Raw genomic sequence first — 21,794 nt, forward strand, 5'->3', positions numbered from 1 at the left:
AACTTTCTTATTACATAATTTGGATACAGTGATTTACCACAAAAGAAATTAAACATCAAGATCTTATACTTTTTCTTTCTTTTTCTTCCTGAACAGGTGTTAAACCTTTCTGAGAAAAGATATGACCTTACCAAGCTTAACCCAAAGGTATTGGATTTGATCACAACATATTTCACTTGCTAGACTTAAATACAGCATAAATGGGCTGCCATGAGGCTTCAAACTATACATGCTTTGATGTGCACATGCACAATGGGATGACATTTTAGGAAGAGTTTAGAAACTCAAAGATGCCGCCCCTTTAATTTTGAGTGTTGTGACTTCTTTCATGTCAGGGCTATGCTTTACAAAGTTGTTTCCATTGTTTTCTTTGGCTTTGCACATAAGACCTTGATCCAAAGTCCATTCAAGTCAATGAAAAGATTCTCGTTGATTTGTGTTTTTAATGTCAGGTCTACATTACAGTTGTGCCCATGGAATATTTATGGCCAGATAATGCTCCTTTGCTATGTAAACCTTAATGTACTGCAATGGATGAACTCACAGTTCAGCATAACCTCATGTTTCGTGGATTTGCCTTCCTCTCTTCACAATTGCATCTGTGAACAATGGCAATGCAATTAGGAGAACAAAAGTTGTTGGCATCTTTCTTTGTTCTTCCTCATAGCCTCCCCCCCCAGCTCCGATCTTTTATCTTCATTTGCTATAACATTTTCTTTGGAGTGAGATGGGAGGTGTAAAGGGTTGAATATATGTCTGGAACTCGAGCTCATTCCCATATTTAAGCACTTTGGCAGGTAGCCTTCAACAGCCGCCCTTGGCCCATACCATCACAGACCCTACAGTCACAGCAGCAGCACGGCATTGTTTGGACCTAGCCGGGGTTCAGATTACTGCCAAGAAAACATAGTTAAGACATTTGAAGTCTGATCTTTTAACACACAGGCAGGTTTTATCACATGCTAATGAATGCACAGGATTTCATTGGCTTACTATTTTTGGAATGTAAACAAGATAAATGCATAGATAATGATGACAATAGCTCAGTGGTTTGAGCATTGGCCTGCTAAACCCAGGGTTGTGAGTTCAATCCTTGAGGGGGCCATTTAGGGATCTGGGGCAAAAATTGGGGATTGGTCCTGCTTTGAGCAGGGGGTTGGACTAGATGACCTCCTGAGGTCCCTTCCAACCTTGACATTCTATGATTCTATGAAAAGAAAACTAGTTCCTTTAAAGGTAGGAAATACAGGTTATTAAGAGAGCTGGGCAGGAAACAGTTTTCTCATCCCAGGAAATTAAGATTTTGAAATTTTTTCCTATTCCAAATCAAGATGAAAAGTCTGACATTTTCACAAATCAACCCCCTTCCCCTCTCCGCTCCACCACCAAAAAGTTTGGATCAATCAAAACAGTTTGATTCAACAATTTCTAAAGACTTGTATTTTGACCTTTTATTTTATTTTAATTTTGTTATGTTTTATTTTATTTTTACTATGAATTAACGTGAATTTCTAAACAAAAACTAATTTTGAACCAAAAAAACTTCAGAACTTTTATTTAGAAAATGTTGAAGTGGGACATTTTGACAATTGTTTTAATTTTTTTTCAATGGGAAATTTCACAAAGCCAAACCTTTCCTACACAAAGTTTCAATTTTGATTAATCAAAATACATTTTGGAAAAAAATTCTCAGTCAGCTCTAGTGTTGGATAAGATTTGTTAATACTTCCATGGAAAGCTCATATATGCTAATAATAATAATTAATCCCTCCTTCCCCTACTGTTTTGGGAGGTCTTTAAAGATGTTTTGCATATATGACGAAAAGGCATTTTAAATAATGAAATATCACCATGGTTCTGTGAAGCACAGATGTTTCTGTTAGAAAAAAGAAGGAACCTTTACCATCATAGCACATTTTGGCGTAGGATTATTGAATACGATAATAATGTTAAAGAGTACCTTGTAAATGGAAAATGAAGTGGTTTTGCTTGATTCCAGATTATGGATGTGGGTTGGCCTGACCTTCATGCACCTCCCCTTGATAAGATGTGCACCATCTGCAAGGCTATGGAATCATGGTTGAACAGCGACCCTCAGCATGTGGTGGTGATCCATTGCAGAGTAAGTGTGCAGTTTAGTGAGTGTATATATGATGTTCAATTTTTAATACTTTATCCTAACAAGAAAAGTTATAATTAACAGTTTTGCAGCCGTTTTAATGTTGAAAACATAGTGAGCCAAATGCTTAGCTGATATAAAGGGGCCTAAAGCCATTAACTATACCGAGTTAGACCAGCCAATGCTCTGGCCTGATAAATCCAGGCTTGTGTGCTTTGAAGTAATATGCAGTGAGATGTATATATATCAAAACTGAACTCCATTGTTGAGTGTATTTAGTCCATCTCCTTGTCAAACTTTTGAGGATCCTCTTATGGTATATGACATTCATTTACTTTAGTGGACTTTGAGGGCACACGGCACCTCACAGAACCACCATTCGTCAATTGAATCAAGTCATTACGAGTACTAATGTTAGATGTTCAAATCTCTACTTAGTTGCCTAAAGTGGGCATTTGGTCACCTAAATGCACGTCTGACTTTCCATCTCTGGGATTTAGGCATCTAGTTTAGATGCCCAAGTTGAAAAGTGGGCACTTTATTGTTCAATATCTCATACAGTGATTGCAACGGATAACATTATTCATTCTATTTGGACTAGAATAATATTGTATAAACATAGAGCTAAATTCACAAAAGGATTTAGACACCTAACTGCCACTTTAGGTGCCTAAATCCAAGAATCAGGACCCACTGACATTCACAAAACTTCACTTAGCTGCTGCTGAAAGGTGAAATAAACTTGCTCGGTGCCTAAATTTGTGAACATTCAGAGAAAGTTCACAGCTAAAAATCACAGGAAGAAGGAGGCATCTGCCTACAGCCTGGATTTAGACACGGAACTCCCTAAGGGGGCGGGGCTTAGCACACACCCCTCTTGTCGGCATCTCCCATTGGCTAATTTAGACTGAGAACTACCCGGCATGTTGGCTTCTGTGAATCCCATTCTGTAGCACCCATCTCTCCCCATTCATTATACAGGGAGCCTGAGCACCTAACTCAGGTTTTGTGAATCCCATAGATTTTCTGGGCACCTAAAAGTTAGATATCTTAACACTCAGTGTCTCAACACTTAAATTTCTTTGTGAATCTATCCCATACTGCCATTGTAGCCAGTGGGAAATTAGGGCACTTAGGACCATCCAGGTCCTAACTAAATGCATAACTGCAATACTCTAATGTGCTGTTACTGTTGTGTAATGTTTTCCTTTCTCAGTGTTTGCTCACTGAGAAGAAAAATAAAGATAAAGTAAATAATCCTGAGATCAGAAGTGAATTGGCAGGTTCTTGATGGCACTCGAGGTAAATACATCTACAGCCTTACTGGCTTTGCAGTGCTTGTATTTGTTGACAGTAAATTAATCAGATATGGGACCAGAACTTGCTTCCGTTGAAATCATTCAAAAACTCCCACTGATATTTTTCCCCAGTCCTGCAGTTGATAGCATATAGGCAATCTTTGTGCCTGTGGGGAGTCCCGCTGATTTCCTGTCATCTGCAGGATTGGAGCCTTAAATGGTGCAGAAATGAGGACTGTAACAGGGTAGGCTGCCCCAGTAAATGAAGCAGGTCTAGCTCCCCTGTGCCAGAATGAGTGCTCCCATTTGGCCAAGAAAGCGGGTGGGGCAGTACATGGGGCCTATGAAGGATCAGAATCTGAGAGCATGAGATGTGATGAGTTCAGGCTGCCAGGGAGGCGGAGATTGGCAGGAGATGGGAGCTGCCAGATCCTGAAGGTGTTTCGTAGGGGAAGGCTAAAGGCAGGAGTGCAAGAGTGGTTTAACAGCTCTCTGCTCCAAGCCTGTGAGCAGGGCTGGAGAACTGAAGGCAGCAGCGGTAGAGGGGAGTTGCCTGCTGGCTTGTACAGCGATCGGTTTGGGGAATAGAGTGATGCTCCCTGGTGAGGGTGATCTCTCAGCAGAGAGGCTGTGGGGGTTCCTGCTGTGATGACTGGGGTTAAACTCCAGCTCAGAGGGCTGAGATAGCTGTCCTGGCAGAGGATCTGAAGAGGACTGATGAGGAGCCTAGTTGTGGTATTGAGAGAATCATGTCATGAGATTTAAAGGACTATATGCACTGGAGTGATAAATGAACTGTTTTGAGATTTATGTTTTGGATTATTTGCACAATATTTTTGTAGTAAACTAGCCTCAAAGAAAGATATCATTGAGGCAAGAGAGCCTTATGGGGAGTCCTGGGATTACCTGAAAGGAAAACTGAGGCAGCCACATGTTGTGCTGCAGCCTGCTGCAGAAAGGTGCTCCAGGCAGGACTGTCTGATGACAGCACCATGATAAGGAAGATACAAAGGAAAAGATATCTTCAGTACGCTGGACTCATTTTTACATAGGTACTTTTCTGAACACAACTATACGACAAGTAAAAAGCAAAATATCCCAATGAGTATTTTATAAATCCCTCTAAAATAACTTGATGAATTTCTTCTCTGGGATCTTAAAAGCTTCCCCCCACCATCCTTCTTGGATATAGCCATAAAGTGTTGGCTGAATAATCTGGAAGCATGTTAAAACTAGCCAGAATGACTGATCAGTAATTTGTACTGTACATATGTCATGTAAACTATTTAATAAGATTTTGAAACATTATGAACATACTCCATAAAGACTAAGTGGTAGTTATTATAAATCACAGGTGTCAGAAAAAAATTGCGGATACTTGTCAGAATTCATAGTTTATAGCACATCATGCCAGAAATTTCAAAGTTGTCTAGGCTTGTCTTGGATGAGCCCAAAACTAAAAAGTGATAGAATGTTATTGCTACTGTTCATAGTTTTCTGTATTTTAATTTATAGCTTTGTCCTGGTATACACACAAAAATACCATGTATAACAAATACATTCTATGTAAGATGTAGTAAAAAAGAAAGGGAAATAAAACAACTGATTTGTAGGCTTTAGTTCAGGAATCTTTTTAGGGTAAAACTGGAAAAAATGAATCCACTAATTTCTGATTTCAAATTAAATATAAAAAATCTTGAATTTAAAAAAATAAAAATAAAAACAAGTCCTGCTTGGCTGGCCCACAGCTTATCTGGGTTTTCTGCTCTGGCCATGCTACTGGTCAACCAGGAGTTAAGTGGGATTTTTAAAGAGCACCAGAGCAGTTTTGGTACCAATGCTTGCTGAGTTTCAGTAGGACTGGGATGCCCAACACCCAAGTCTCACTCAGTATTTTCAATGTGGCAAGTCAACCAACTTGCGATTAAAAGGTCTTTAAAAGCCACTGACCACCATTCTCCTCCACCACTTCAACAAAAGACAAGCCTAAGCTCCTGTAGTCACCAGAACAGCCAAAGTAATATGCAAATGTTGTTGTTTGCAACATAGCATAGGACCTGAGTGAAGCAGCATTCCATCATGTGCACAATGGATGGAAATGATATCTTTTTCTTACAGCAAAATCCCACATATACTTATGGTGCTATGTAAATATTAAATAATAGAAACTATGGTTTCTTTTTCTTCCTACAGGGTGGAAAAGGAAGGATAGGAGTAGTGATATCATCATATATGCACTTCACCAATGTTTCTGCCAGGTAAGAGATGAACAATGCAAATGAATTACTGTGTTTGCATATCTTTAAAGGCTGGGGGAAAACCCTAAAAGTTTCCCCTTAATTTCAGTAACCAATCGTTGTCCAATTGTCACCCACACCAGTTTCAATTAGATGGTGCTGAAGTGTCTCAAAATTATTCGTGATGGATGAGAATCTGTTACAAGCCTTCCTTTTATAAATTTAAAAAAATTAATGGCATTTCTTTTGACTAGGACCAGATTCTACCAGTTTTACTCGTTTAAGTAGTACCTTACTCCATGAGTAATCCCCATTTGAATCTGCCCATCCATATTATATACTTACATGGCTACTGTGACAGGGTCAGGCCAGATGGCTATAGGAGCATGATAGAAGGTAGATTTATTAGCCCCATCTTAAGCAGATCCCTTTTCCCTGAGTAAGATAACAATCAGAACAATTAGGAAGTTGTTGGAACCAAGTAAGGCAGGCTAATTAGGACACCTGGAGCCAATTAAGAAGCTACCAGGATCAATTAGGACAGGCAGGCTAATCAGGGCACCTGGTTTTAAAAAGGACCTCTCCTCAGTTAGTGAGGTGCATGTGAGGAGCTGAGAGCAAGAGGTGTGCAAGAAGCTGAGAGTGAGTAGGCATACTCTGAGGACTGAGAAGTACAAGCGTTACCAGACATCGGGGGAAGGTCCTGTGGTGAGGATAAAGAAGGTGTTGGGAGGAGGCCATGGGGAAGTAGCCCAGGGAGTTGTAGCTGTCGCACAGCTGTTATAAGAGACACCGTAGACAGTCGAATCCACAGGGTCCTGGGCTGGAACTCGGAGTAGAGGGTGGCCCTGGGTTCCTCCCATCTCCCTAAACTCCCTATTTGAGACAAGAGGAGGTGAGCTGGACTGTGGGTCCACCAGAGGGGAAGGTTCCTGGCCTATCCCCCGACCCACTAGGTGGGTCAGCAGAGACTGCAGGGATTGTTCCCCTCCCTTTCCCCATGCTGGCCAGTGATGAGGTTAGCTGAGTGAACAGCAGGTTTGAGCCACTAGCAAAAGTGGCCAAACTGAGGGCTGCTGTGAATCTCTGAGTCGAGCAAATCCGCCAATAAGCGCAGGACCCACCAAGGCAGAGGAGGAACTTTGTCACACTATCATCACTGTAATATCTCAGCATCTCACAGTCTTTAATGGATTTATCATCGCAACAACCCTGTGAGGTAGGGAAGTGCTATTATCCCTATTTTACAGGTAGGAAACTGAGGCACGGAGCGACTAAGTGACTTGCCCAGGATCATACAGGATGTTTGTGGCAAAGCAGGATTGAACCCAAGATTCCCACAGGCCCCGCTAGTGTTCTAACCACTAAACTATCTTTTCTCTTACTGGAGTTACTTCTGGAATAGGTGCTACTCACCATGAATAAAGTTATCAGAACCTGGATCTAATATTCACACCAGAGCAGGTATCCCCAAACTGTTCCAAAGTGCAGAGCACATCTTAATAAAGAGATTGTCTCATGAACCACATCTCATCACCTCTCATTAAGAAGGAACATGCATCTACCAGAGCAAAGGACTGGGAGTCAGGAATCGTGGGTTCTGTTCCTGGTTCGGCCACTGATTTGCTGTGTGAGCTTGGTATTTGTGAAATTCTGGTTGTCTGTTTAAAAAAAAAAAAAGAAAGAAAAAGAAAGAAATTTGGTAAATACTATCTGAAGGATAGAACACCCATATAATTTTCTACTTCTACCTTTCAATCAAAATTGGCCAGATTCTTGTCTTTAAATTTGTAAAAGTAATTCACAGAGACCATAACTCAAGCAGGATCTCAGTGACACTATTTTGGATTTAAATCAATCTAAGATTAGAATCAAGCCCTGGCACTGCAAATTATCTATTCAATTTGTGGAAAATGGGTGAAATACTGACACTGTTGAAGTCAATGGAAAAACTCGTATTGGCTCCACTGGAGCCATGATTTCACCTAATATATTTCCCATTTATCTGGTCCACAGATAAATAACCCAGTATGATTAGGAAATGCCACTAGCTACATAGTGTACAATGGTACACTTTAGAAAATGAAGTAATACAGTTATTTCTGGAGGAACTAATCTTCAGGACAAGGATTACCACCACTTCACCTACCTTAATCCTGTGGGACAAAAGAGTTGTCATGGGGATACTGCAGTGCTGTGTTGTGATCTCTGTGTTGTGATATTACACCAAATTATTATGGCATCTCCTCAAGAAACCACATAGTAGTGTCCTGACACAACAGCATGGCATTTTGATGCAATGGTGTGTGTAATGTCCTGGCATGACAGTTGATGTTGCATTCTCCCCAAAGTAAATTCAGGATTCTTCCAACTCGGTTGCAGGATCTGAGATTGGAAATTTTCCTATGAATTTCAGGATGCCTGGCAACTCCTATCCAAATCTTGCTTCTTGTATATTTAATTAGCGGGAGGGAAAGAGCTCTAGGAAGTTCCCAGTCATCTCTAGGTTGTCAATATTGTACATATGTCAACAGTTCCAGGCTGTGTGAGAAATCCTTAACTCTGGTGACAAATGGGATATTTGGGGGAATGTTTTTTTGGGGCTTCCTCATTTTTTTTATTTTGTTCTGATTTTACTCATAAAACAAATATGCTAGTTTCTTGTTGTTCTATTCACTGGGTCTCTTTACTGCTATAAAATAGTAATTTGATGCTGTTGATATTGCGGGTGACAATTTAGCATTCTTTACTCTTTAAATGGTGTTTCAGGAAACAAATTAGAGCAGCCGTTCTCAACGGGGAGCCGGGGGGCACCGTGGCTAAAACCCAGAGCCCGAGCCCCAGCACCTCCCACAGGGCTGAAGCCAGGACCCACGGGGTTAAAGCCCTAAGCCCCGGTGCTCCCGATGGGGCAGAAGCACTGAGCCCATGGGCAGAATTCGGAGGCACGGGGGTGTTGCCCCTCCCACTCGAAACTATACTGCAAGAACAGGGCAGTCCTGGGGAAGCTCCACACACACCCTTTCCACCTCCTTCTCTCCATGCCCCAGGGCCAGGACAGAGGCAAGAAGCCAGAGCCAGGCAGTGCAGGACAGCTGCTGCTCTGGCTAGTGCTGTGGAGCAGGCAGTCACTGTGTTCCCTTGTCTCCTGCTACTGCTGGTGCAGGGGCTTGAAGCTGCTCCTCAGCTCCCAGCCCCCTTTGCTCATGCAGCCGGTAAGAGCCGCCTGGGCGGGGAGACTCGGCTCCATGGCTGGCAGAGACTTCGGGGAACAGGGCCACATGGGATCCCTCCTGACACATAGCCCCTAGCTGCCTCCCATGCCTGCACCCTGAGCTACCCCCCTTCCTGCACACGGCCCCTAGCTACCCTTCTCCTTGCACCTTGAGCTACCCGTGCCTGCACACAGCCCCTAGCCACCCCCCTTCCTGTACCCTGAGCTGTTTTCAAACTTTGTGAGCTAAGTCCCCCACCTTTGAGTTATAATTTTGGTTGCACACTCCCCCCCACCCCACCCCCTGCACACAATCCAGACAGGGTGGGTGGCCTGCTGAGGTGAGCTGGGGGTGGAGGTGGCGCTCCCTCCCTGGACCCCGCCTTGCGGAGCTGGCTCAAGCCCCGCTGGCCCCTGCGCACCCAAAATAGAAGTCAAACTACATCTATGACCGAGCCCCTCCCCCGGCCCAGAGCCCAGAATATGCCTCAGCTAGGGGAGGAAACATTATCCCTAAATTTCCTGAAGTGTTTGTCTAAGCGAAAACAAAAAAAGTTCTGTGAGAACACTTGTATGAGTGTATGAGTGCCCAGTTTTCTAATTCAAGAAAGATTAGCTGCAGCCATATTTAACTGGGGTAACCCATGCTCTCTCTAATAGATGTTAAGCTTTGTTCTTACAGATAAGGATAAGTAATCCTTTGCAAAATGAGAGTTTGATGCTCAGATCCCTGGTGGCATGACTAGTGAGGATGTATAATGCAAAACACACTGAACATCTGTCTTGCCAATTAAGATGAATTTGAAATGAGAAGGATAATTGCATGTGTATTTATCTATCACTTTAATTAAGTGGCATGTGGTGGGGAGAACACAGCAACTAGCCATTTTAAAAAATGATCACGTATGTGATTCAGCAGTAGATAGCCATGGAAGGAACAGATTTCTTCCACAAGCCTCTAAATCACTTAGTCTGTATTGCACCATCGGTTTTTAAGCAGAACTCCCTAGATAAACGGAATAGAAATTCTACATAAAAAGTGGTGGAACAATAGGTACAGACTTTAACAAAGAATAAAAAAGAGAGTTCAGTGTTAATCAGGTTGTCTTACAATATGCCATAAAATTTGGCCTTGTTAACCCTGGTTCTGCACTTGTAAGGTAACTCCCTTTCTTTTCATATGTCAGTATATTTATGCCTGCATTTGTAATTTTCACTCCATGCATCTGAAGAAGTGGGTTTTTTTACCCACAAAAGCTTATGCCCAAATATATCTGTTAGTCTTTAATGTGCCACCGAAGTCCTCATTGTTTTTATGCCATAAAATGGTGATTTGTATGTGTATGCACACAAATATAATGTAATTTAATACCTCTTATCCTAAAGCATTTGACACTATGCACATAGAGCAGCAATGAAATACAATCACCTCCTTGGTGGAGGGCAATAAATCAATTAGTACCCAGCGGCAGGGAGTAGGGAAGGAGGTGAAAATTTTGCCCAGTCCTGTTCTGGAAAGTGCCATGGGATTTTTAACATCAATGAAGAGAAGACAGGACCTGATCCAACATCCATTGAAGGCAAATGGGGTTATCCTTAGTTTTTAAAGCCTTCTATGAAGACTCAACAGGGCTAAGCCAACTCTGATGGGATTTTAACTTGTGTTTCCCTGGGGTCTAGTTACTTCAGACCTTATATACGGTTGTTAATTAGCATCAGTCTACCAGATCTATTTACTCTCATCTGATGATTACGTATTTGTCCCATATACAGCAAAAAGAGCACAACTTGATACTTGGGAACAAATAATTAGGGACAGTCTCATTTATTTGGGGGCTGGGATCATCGTGGTTTTCTGTCTGGTACTTGAGGACCTCCTTTTTTCTGTGCTCTTCTGCCTTCTCTTCCCATATGCCCAATATCCACTCTCATTTTAAACAAAGAATAAAACCAAACTTCTTTCACAGCCTACCATTGATGCTCCATAATCATCTACAGGGGGTTCATGGTTGACTTGCACAAAGCGCTTCTTTCCCAAGGCCTGATTGTTCTGCTTTTAGAGTACATACTCTCCTGGTAAACCAGATAGCAAGAAACCTGGACTGAGTAAATCCTTAGAATAATTACATGTATGTTAGTTCAGTCAGAACTCTGATGCTTTTTTTTTCTTTTTCTTTTTCTCTCTTCAGTATTAGCTGTTGTAGGTTTTGGGACATAATATTAAAGAGGGAATACAAGTACCCTCCTATGCAGTCCACAGAGAAAGCTGTATTGATGGGGCTAAAAGCAAATTGCGACAAGTTGTTCATTGTGCATCCTGGGGGTGGCTAAATCCATTGCATTGTGAATCTTGCATATTCATGTAAGAAATGCAAAATCCTGATAATTAAACATGACAAGTAGGTGCTTTGTCTCAGGGAGGAAACTTCCTTTGGATGGAATTAAAAGGTGGCAGTGGAAAAACTATACCAACCTGACCTGTGAGCAGGTGGGTTGGCAATTACTGAAGGCATTTTGTAGTAGTTTGGCACATTTCAAGATGTAAACCGCAGCATTTCCAAGATAATCCTGTCATGAAGTGGGAATTTTTGGCAATGATTTTTATGATTCTTATGTGTGCCTCAGATTTCCCTATATGTTGCATTACTACCCTGTGGGTGGAAAATGAATGTTTGCTCTCAGGGCAGGCTAAGAGACGTAGGTATGAAAGTCGCCTAGCTATCTGAGCTTGAAGGAGTCATTGGAAAAAGACTGGCTGAGGCCGACCCCATATCAGTGGAGAATCCAAAAAGACAATGGCAAATCCAATCACCAGCATATTGACTCCTAGCAAAGAATGACCCAGAGGGAGATGGATTTCTCCATCTCTCAGCAGGGAAGTTCAGCACAATTCCCCAGAAAGGACTGGAGAGGTAGGAGGATAAGAGTTGGCTGCGGGAAGAAGTCAGGGATCTCACCTGGAATCTGAGGAAGGAGGTCAGACCAAAAGAGAGACAGAGCTTGAACAATGGGGTTCACTACAGTTTGGCTGGGCTCTGGGCTAACCAGAATGGACTTGCTTTAACTTCAGTTCTCTATGCTAAACTAAAGACTTCCTATATTGTTCTCCAGTTGACTAATGAACCCAGCTGTTTTGACAACATTGTTTGTTTGACTGCAAATGCTTGGTGAGGTACATTAATCCCTGAGGAGTATACAAGCCTCTACCAGGAGTCTATCTCAGTTGGACTTGCTGAAAAGAGCTCTTGGTGTTTAGTAAGAGAGCAGGATCTCCAGAGGTTCAGTCTAAGGAGGTGGTGAGTCCACATGGCTTACCCTGGAGAAAGAATGGGACTTCTTTTGGGTCTGGCACACTGAAGGGGTTCCTCCAAGAGACTGTTCCAAAGGTGAAGCACAGCACTGATCCTGTGGATCCACAACTAATCTCAAATGGAATAACATGGTATCTACTTCTTTGTTTTGATAGCGCTGATCAGGCTCTAGACAGATTTGCTATGAAGAAATTCTTCGATGATAAAGTTTCAACTTTAATGCAGCCATCCCAAAAAAGGTATTTAACTTGTATCTAATTTATATAACTAAATGAGCAAATGCCATAGTTTCTCCTCACTATCCAGTGGAGGACATTTCCCTGAGATTCTCCCACTTCAACACTCCACTTTGTAGCAATCTTCCTTGAAGGAGATCTCTCTCTGTTTGGGTGTATTTATATACACATAGGTAATATTTTGGTCTGGTACAAAGGTTTCATCTATATGTGTTTGTACTTCATTATGTCTAGGCAGCAAAGCAGTCCCAATACATTTAAAACCTCTGTAAAAGAAATGTAAACTAGTTTTTCTATCTCATATGACATTTTAGTGAGTACATGATGGTGTGGTGTGATATAACAGTTTTATTGACATTGTTTGGGATGATTTTCACATACCATGGCCATCTGAGTTATGACAATAAAATCTTTATATCACAATACACTATCGTATACTCTGCCTATTCTATAAGTGAGGGTGAAACATTACTTAGAGCAGATAGTTGATGTTTTGGGATGTGAAATGATCTAATGTGTGTGGACATCTGTGCAATTTAGGATTAAACTAATGGATGTTTCAGTACCAGAAAAGAAGGGAGCAGCTGGAAAATGACTACTAGGTAATTGTTATACTCTCATGCACCAATCTTCATTTCGATATGTAAAATACACAGGGACTTCATTTGGTATCACTGATTACCCTTCCCTTTCATCAGCAGATATGTAACAATATTAGCACTTTGTTTAAAAAAAAAGACTTTGTCAGTAATTAAAAAGAACAAAGTCATATAGTAATAATGAAGGTCAGGAAATTAGCTCTGTTTCTGACTGGGAAAGGCTTTCCTAGTGCCTTCATGGACCTATCCAGTGACCTACACAGCTGTTGCTGACATGAAAAATAACAGTCCCATGAGTTTTTAAATAAACTTAAAAAAATATTTAGCTTGGGGAGCTCGTTATCCATTCGGCTCCATGTCTGCAAATAAACCTTGCATAATTAAAATGTGACACTTGTAAATGGCACCTGCAGGACACAGCGGCATGCACCGTGGGAGCAAAAGGAATGAGACAGTCTCAGTGCTCCCATCAGATTGCCTTCTGCAGTATGAACAGCTCCGACTTGTAAGTCTCTCCCTTCTGCAAATAAGTTTCCATGAGAACCAACAGGCCTCACAACAGCATCTGTGACCTGTGCCTCATGGCATTTGTTACAGCCATGCTGACAGGAAGTTTCAGTAGCTGCTGGCTTGCACGTACAGTGTGTGAGCCCTAAAGCCAAAATAAAATACCTGTCTGATGCAGGGTTTGGTCTGACATGCTCTTCTGGAATATTTGTTTAGTTTCTCCAGGGGCCTCTGGGAGGCACTAATTCACCTCCTGAATGGTGGAATTAGCTTCTTTGTGTTTTACCACAACATTGCAGTACTCAGTCTGCCTCTTGCACACAGCACATACGAATGCAGGATATGCCATAATCTAAATCTGGCCTCTTGTGCCTCCGGCAATGGCCAATGCTTGTTATTGCAGAGGAAAGTGAAACAACTCCATAATGCCCCTGGCTAATTTTACAATCCTACTTGATCCCAGCTGATCCTCTAAAGTATGCAATTAAATAACCCCATTTTAGCTTGCTTATCTACTAATGTTATTACTGGACATTCAGGTGTCCAGATCGTTCATTCAACTGATTATGAATATATAATCTAGGTGAATCTTAAGACATGAAAATACACAATCACTTTCTACCTACCACATGGCTCAAAAATCTGAGAAATCTCACTTTGGGTTCCAGTCCTGAAGGACTTAGGCAAAATTCTCAGTGGCTTCAACTGAAGTTTTGCATGAATAGGAACTGCAGATCTGAGCCCTCTATATGTGAAAGCTGAATTGTGTGTATGTATGTGTGTGTTTTAAGTTTAGTTGTTTAATCTCCTCAAAAATATCAAGTAAACAGCTGAATAATCAGCTATAAATGCAGTAATGAATGCAATGGCAGGAGGATCAGGACTTAAATTAGAGAAGGGGATAAATTTGGGGGTCATTAAGGAGACAGTGGGTATGTCTACATCCGAATCGCAGGTGTGATTCCAGTTCAGGGTAGGCATGACTGCGTTACCTTTAATCTAGCTAGTGTGGCTAAAATGGCAGCGAAGACACAGTGGTTTGGGCTTCATCATAGGTTGTACAGGCCATAGGTTGGGCTAGCTAGATTAAAACTAGCATGGCTGCAATCACACCCTGTGGTTACAGTGTAGACATATCCATGGTGGTAGAAAGAAAAAAGGTTAAAATTTGTGCCATCAGTGCAGTATCGTCTTACTCCAGTTCTTGCAGCCAGGCAGATATGATAACCTGTACTTGTGCTGCTAACTGAACAAATTCTGCCAGAGAGCCAGGAGGAGGAAAACAAGAAGCAACATTGACCTTTTCTAATGTCATGTGTTAAAGCAACCCTTGCTACTTGTATTTAAAACAAATCTAATAAAGAAATAACCCCAACAACTCCAGACTCACGGCAGTAGAACTATCACTGTCAGGGAGAATCACTTCAACTGTGATATTACCCATATTGCTGCCACCTAATTTGCAGCATGTGGTGTGTTAGTTGTTTTTTTAATGATATATATTTTATTCTTAAGAGCAATAATAAACTAATTTAATACCACTTGTGGCCAAAAGGGGAGTTTGAAATCAGAAATCAGTAGCAAAATGAAAAGGAAAGAATGTATCTTGCCCCTCCTTGTCCTTTTGTACAAGAGGGACTGCTATTTTTTAATCTTATTCCATTTATGGGATGTGTGTATTTTATTTCTTACAAATTTGGCCGATCTTGGGGAAATTAGCTGGGTATTTAAAAGGAGGGAAGGGATATAGCAATCCAAAAATAGGGTACAGAATGAAAAACTTATGTGGGGAAGAAGTGCACTTACAAAAAGGGCACCTACTCTAGTGGCTTTATTGATGTGCAGACCAGTTCACTAGGAATTGAGCTGGACTCATTTCACTCTGACTACCAGAATGCTGTCGACTGGTAGCAACTTGAGTCACAGTTAATATGTACTGGGTTGAAAGTGACCTTTGCTAGCTTCCTGAGTCACCCACGCATCTCCTTTTCAAAGCTGTTAGGTAGAATATTCTCTCCTAAATAATTATAGTACAAATATTACCCATTATAGCAACATCCTTGCTAATAATTGAAAAATTTGATAAACAGAAGCGTCTCTTCATATTTTGATGCAGGTTATTCTATTCCACTTAAACTCTAAGGCTAAATGAAGCAATAATATGCCCCTTTGTGTTAGTTATATTCATAATGACGAGAAGATCATTTTCCTGGGATTATAACAATCTGTTCCTTCCTGGCTAATTGTGTTGCATTTTCTTTTCAGATATGTGCACTTCTTAAGTGGCCTTCTGTCTGGATCTGTGAAAATGAACACGACCCCACTCTTCCTGCACTTTGTCATCCTCCATGGTATCCCAAGCTTTGATGCTGGAGGAGGTACATTATTTCATTTGCCGTTTTCAAGCCTTGCTCTTTTTGTTACACTGCACTCTTATTAGGATGGGCAAACCAGTACAGTTCAGATAAGAACTCCCTAAAACTTCCCCTCAATCTCAAAACAATCTCAGACTTTTCTTGGGGTTTGGAAAATTTCCATTAAGGAACAACTCCTCACCTCAACTATTCCTGCAAACCAAGGAATGAGGAAAACCCAACAGAACCTCAAGGCAAGGGCTAATGTCAGAATGAGAGTGGAGGAGCACAACTCTCTAGTTCTGCTAAATGCAGAGATAGCACCTCCTTCTCATCTTCCTTCCAGTTGGCTGAGGAACTTCCTGTGCAAGTCCTGCCGTCGTCTCACTGACATCCGAACAGCTATGTTCCCCTTACGTGAGAAAATCTCAGTCCTGCTATCCCACTCCAGTGTAAGAGTTACCTCTGCTTATTGTTGGAGTGGTCTGCTTCCTCATACTCCACTATTGGGGCTTCTGAGGAGGTGGCCTCAAAGTCAGTTTCTACAGTCCGCTTGGATCTACTGTTCTGGGCGGTGACATGGGCCAGCAAGAGCATTTTGCTGAATCTGCTGTTCGAAAACTTAAAAAGCACTCTAGAGCTTACACTCCAGCAAGGAGGCGCAGGAGAAAAAGTAGCAGGCCACTGACCCTTCCACTTAGAATCACAGAACTGGAAGGGACCTCGAGAGGTCATCTAGTCCAGTCTCCTACACTTGTGGCAGGACTAATTATCTAGACCATTCCTGACAGGTGTTTGTCTAACCTGCTCTTAAAAATCTCCAATGATGGAGATTCCACAGTGTCCCTAGGCAATTTATTCCACTGCATAACCATCATTAGTTTTTCCTAATGTCCAACCTAAACCTCCCTTGCTGCAATTTAAGCCCATTGCTTTTTGTCCTAGCCTCAGAGGTTAAGGAGAAGTATTTTTCTTCCTCCTCCTTGTAGCAACCTTTTACATACTTGAAAACTGTTATCATGTCCCCTCTCTCTCTTCTCTTTTCCAGACTAAACAAACCCATTTTTTTTCAGTTTTCCCTCTTAAATCATATTTTCTAGACCTTTAATCATTGACATTAGATACACAAGATACACTAGTGGGTGATACTTAAATGTCCACTTAAGCAAGTGTGGCTTCATTGACTTCATTGCCCTTTAGACTGGCCACAGTGTTTTTTAATGCAAAAATATGATTAAAAATTAAATAATTGTTAATCTCAGTCAAATTTTCAGGAACTTTTTCAATGAAAAAAAAATCCAAACCAAAATGTTTCATTTAAATTTATTTTTGTTTTGTCTTTTGGTCGTTCTCCACTTTCTCCTATTTATTTATTTTTCCCCAGTAGGAGAGGGGATTAGAATTTTAAAAGTGAGCAAAGTGCTACTTTCTCTCATTTTCAAAAGTCTTTCTCCTCCCTCTCTCCTCTCCTGGCTATTTTTCCATTGGAAAAAAAAGGTGGAAAGATTGAAAAAACAAGAGAGACTTTTTTCACAATGAAAGGGGTTTTTTTTGTTCCATTTTGAAAAATGGCCTTGAAAACTTTCAACAGAATTAAAATGTCACATCTGTCAAAAATCCATTTTTCCTTAATTTTTTTTCAACAAAATGTCAACCAGCTCTAGCCTTTGCATCCACCTATACCAGGTCTGAATGTGGTCCAGTGTGTCTGTTATTTTCAGGAAACTCACTAAATGTGTATTTAAAAAAAAAATTACATATAATTAACAAAGAATACATGACTCTCTTGGCTATTTTTGCAGTTTGTCGGCCCTTTCTAAAGATCTACCAGGCTATGCAACCAGTTCATACATCAGGAATATAGTAAGTCTTAGTTATTTTCATCTCCACGGGAATGTAGTTCTCCACCCTTTAAGTTACAAAAGTTAAACCATCTTTTTGTCATGATTTTATTGTTTAAAAGCACAACATTTATTTAAACATCTCCCCTTTTTTTCTCTTTTCTGTTAAGTAGTGTAGGCCCAGAAAATCAAAGCAGAATCTGCATTGCTATAGAGCCAGCCCAGCTATTGAAGGGAGATATTATGGTAAGTACTTAATTCTGATTCCACATAATTAATTGTGCCTTCTAGATGGTGATTTACAAATAAAGACAATCATACATTTTGCACTCTTATAGAAAGAGAATGAGAAAATTGTCACTGAGGCATGAGTGGGTAGGTAATTAAATTAGTTTTACTCAGCCTCTTGGGGTTTTATGTTAAGCAAGAGTTTACTTCAAGCAAGAATCATTTTATGGAGACAAAACAAACCATTGCTACCAACTTTCCCCTGTCATTATAGTGACTATGGTTATGTTTATATTAGTATTTCCATGATAAAATACATTCTGGAAAGTTTTTTCACTCAGCCTTAAAATTTTCCTTGGTTTATAATTTGGCAGCAAAGAACTACTTCTTTCATTTTACTTTCAAAGAGTGGTTTGATCAGTGTTGTGTTTTATTTTGGGATAGGGGAATAAAGAAGGGTACTGAATAAAAAGCCTTTGGTTTCTGCAGACATACAATATAGAGCACCCTCTACATACAATATATACTGTATGTATGCTAAGTATAATTATAGTAAATGTTGCAAAAAATCCATTCTTCACTTACTCACAATTTTCTAAAAATGAGGCGGTTATGCTGAAAAATGGAGGAAAACAAGAAAAGAAAACAGGAAAAAATGGTTATCATCTCTTCCAAACTTGTTTCATTGTACCTACATGGTAGAAATGTGTGTGTCACAAATGAGTATAATTCTCGCACTGTAAATTTGCCCTAGGTCCCAAGCACTGCTAGTGTATTTCTGGCATGTTTTAAATTTTCAATGAAATGTTTGAAATGAGATGAACATTTTTTGTTTTAGTTTTTTTCAATTTCTCACTTTTTTTCAGTCTTCCCCTCCACCACTTTTTTTCCAACAAAAATATATTTTTTAAAAATCTTATACTAAAGTGCCTCCCACATTCTAGGTACTGGCAGAGTTTCAGATTTAGCAGTAGTACTACTTACTGTATGACCTCAATGCCTGGACACAAGCAACTGGGTTATAGACAGAATAACCTACTTCCTTCTGAATTTCCCCGTATATTGGCTTGTGACACAAACCGTTAACACACTATGTGCACAGGTTTGAGAAATGTTAATCATACTGGAAGCCACTTTATTAGGAAGTCAATGCCTTATTCCATATAGTAGTATTTCCTAAACAAGGCATGAACTCAAGTTCTGAATGTTTAGATTTGACTGAGCAAAACCATCAGGGGTTTCAGAAAATGAAATCCATAAGGCTCAGCATCTCTAAGTGTAAGGATTTTAAAAACCAATGGCCCATGAAGTAACTGATTTATTGCATCAGTGGTTTCTACAGAAGATAAAGCTGCAAGATTATACAATGTGCTCTGTATATGTTCTCAAATCAAAGGCTATGGGCTTCTCTACCCAGGGAGTTATTCATTATTAATTCACTATATGGACACTTTAATGGTGAAATGAAATGAATGCCTTATTCCAAATTATCTTAATCTACTTTGGAAGTGGTTTAAAATAAATTATAATGATGTACTCTTATTTGGTAATAAGAGCATCCATACAGGGAGTTAATCAGAGACAGCTGATCCACTTTACAGTAACACCCTATTTTTATGCCAGATTAGACATGTAGAAATCATATATATGATGTTGCTAATCACAGCTGCCAGTTCTGCTTACAGAGTCACTTTAATGCATGTTTAATTTATGTCTAAGACCTTTGGGGTATCTTGAGTTAGAAAAATGGATTATACAACCATATAGTACTCTATTCCAGTCAATAAACTCTATATGTTAGAGATAGGATGGACAATATTTATTAGGTCCTCTATTCGACCTCCATCTAGGCAATACGAGATTTACTTCTTCATAGCATATGATCAACTGTTTTGTGACCCAAAGCATACAACTTCCACCTTTTCCCTTGAGAGACTATTCCAGTCTAAAAGATCTGTGTGTCTCCTGATATTTAGTGTAACTTTCACTTGGCTGAGTTTCATTCCTGTATGGAAAGATGGATATAAATGGATTCTTTGCTAGCGCTTGGCACAATTGCATATGGAAAAACCTGGGTTTGAGTTGAGAGACTAGATGATCTAACAATCCTTTCTGGCTTTAAAATCTAACACATGAACTTAGGAATTTTGCTTTCAAGTAGATCAATTTCAGGGAATTGTACTTGAGGAAATAATTTTGATCTTCAAGAACCCCTTTATTCTGCCTTCTGGCTGCTGTCCTTAACACCTAATGCTAGCAGATACAGGTTTATGACACAAATTCATATCTGGATTTTGAATACCCCATAGTTTGGTCCTGTTCAGATTTGGGTTTTGGGTCTGTAGCAGCATGTGATGGTGGATCTGGAGATGGTCACAATGAACTGGGAAGGTGGGGGGAAGGGTGAACATAACAAGGAGGGCAATATTATGCATACCGGAGAAACCAAGAATAGGAGGGGTGTTTTTTTCTCCACAATTCAGACCTCAATCCTTCACTGAGCCCAATGGGAGTCCTCTCAAGAGGAGCTCATTGCAAGTGCAGGGTTCAGTGTCCAACACAATGGTTCATCTGTGTAATTTCCTTTATAGGACACATTAACCCAAATCAACAACTACTTCATTAAGATGTGATTTTTACTATGATTTTAATAGAAGATTGAAAAATAATAAGGGACAAAAGGTGATTGTGTCCATGTCAATCTAGAATCTAGTCAAGGAAAAAAAGGTTAAAAGTAGTTTCAGGTACTACACATGCCCTTCCATTTCCCTGTCAACTATTATAGTTTTTACAAACATGTTTTTCTTAAAAAAAAACAAAACAAAAACAAAAAAAACACATTTTTCTGTCACTACTTTCTGTGAGTAGGACCCACACAAACAGGGGGACACTATCTGGGGTCTCAGGTCAGCAAAGTATTTAAATATGCTTAGCTTTAAACGTACGAGTAATCTTGTTGACTTCAGTGTGGTTACCCCCATGCTTAAGGTTGGGCATATGCTTAACTTTTTTGCTGAACTGGATCCTAAAAATGCGTGGTAGTGTTCTGATCTCAGCGATGAATTGGAATAACTCCATTGAAGTCAACATTTACTCCAAATTTGAACCTCTGTATCTGTGACAAGAATGTAGCCTATAGTACCTTATAAGTAGGCAAAATATTCTGATTTACTGATGGTCCAAGTTTTTGGGTTTCCATCCAACAGAACGAATATTCTTGTCAGAATTATGACCACAGAAAATGAAGAACTTGGAAATATGTAAGTGGTTTCGGGGGGGGCAACAAAAAAGTTGTAAAGGTGTTGATATTATTGAAAATGGGTTCTCTCTCTCCACTGGCCTATTAGGTGGAGAAAGTTCTTCATGTGTGCAAAGTCAGACTTCTCAAGGTCTGGAGAATGTATTGTGCTTTGCAGGTCTTTAACTTTCTGCATCTGCAGAAACTCTCACCCATGATTCTTTCATGAAAATTATGTGTCATTTAAAATATTTTCAAGAGGAGGAAAGCCAGTGTCTTCACCTCTAACTCTTTCAGTATTAACTGTCCCCTAAAGTGTAATCCTAAATGAGTTGTATAGTTTTTTAAGGTCTTTTTTTCCTCTCACAAAGCAAAATTGAATGGAATGATAGTTAATTCTCCAGTCTGACCTTAAACTTGGAGCAGGTCATTTCTATCTTTTGCATACACTCTCTTTTCAACCTTGTTTTCATCATTTTTACTTTGCTGGGCAAAACCTTTCAGTTCTTCCTTAGGGAAATTACCATCATGTGTGATGGCAGGCTGCTTGAGTAAGGTTTACTGGATTTGGCATATAACGAGTAGGCTATTTATTCCTGAGCTCAAGCATCC

The 21,794-nt window shown here is 40.2% G+C and overlaps 1 protein-coding gene across 19 annotated transcripts in view; it reads left to right on the forward strand.

Moving 5' to 3' along the window:
- The window catches only part of TNS3 (tensin 3), a 338,104-nt gene that overhangs the window by 185,666 nt on the left and 130,644 nt on the right, over positions 1 to 21,794 (forward strand). For 11 of the 19 annotated variants that reach the window (XM_038389568.2, XM_038389569.2, XM_043508660.1 and 8 more), the window contains 7 exons: positions 97 to 147; positions 2,000 to 2,122; positions 5,611 to 5,675; positions 12,335 to 12,418; positions 15,787 to 15,899; positions 17,678 to 17,738; positions 17,887 to 17,962. In XM_038389568.2, coding sequence (XP_038245496.1) covers positions 97 to 147; positions 2,000 to 2,122; positions 5,611 to 5,675; positions 12,335 to 12,418; positions 15,787 to 15,899; positions 17,678 to 17,738; positions 17,887 to 17,962 — 573 coding nt within the window. The remainder of the gene's footprint in view (positions 1 to 96; positions 148 to 1,999; positions 2,123 to 5,610; positions 5,676 to 12,334; positions 12,419 to 15,786; positions 15,900 to 17,677; positions 17,739 to 17,886; positions 17,963 to 21,794) is intronic. The other 8 variants (XM_038389570.2, XM_043508659.1, XM_043508662.1 and 5 more) reach the window with 2 other exon arrangements.

The sequence above is a fragment of the Dermochelys coriacea genome, chromosome 2 (genome assembly GCF_009764565.3).
Source record: "Dermochelys coriacea isolate rDerCor1 chromosome 2, rDerCor1.pri.v4, whole genome shotgun sequence".
Lineage (NCBI taxonomy): Eukaryota > Metazoa > Chordata > Testudines > Dermochelyidae > Dermochelys > Dermochelys coriacea.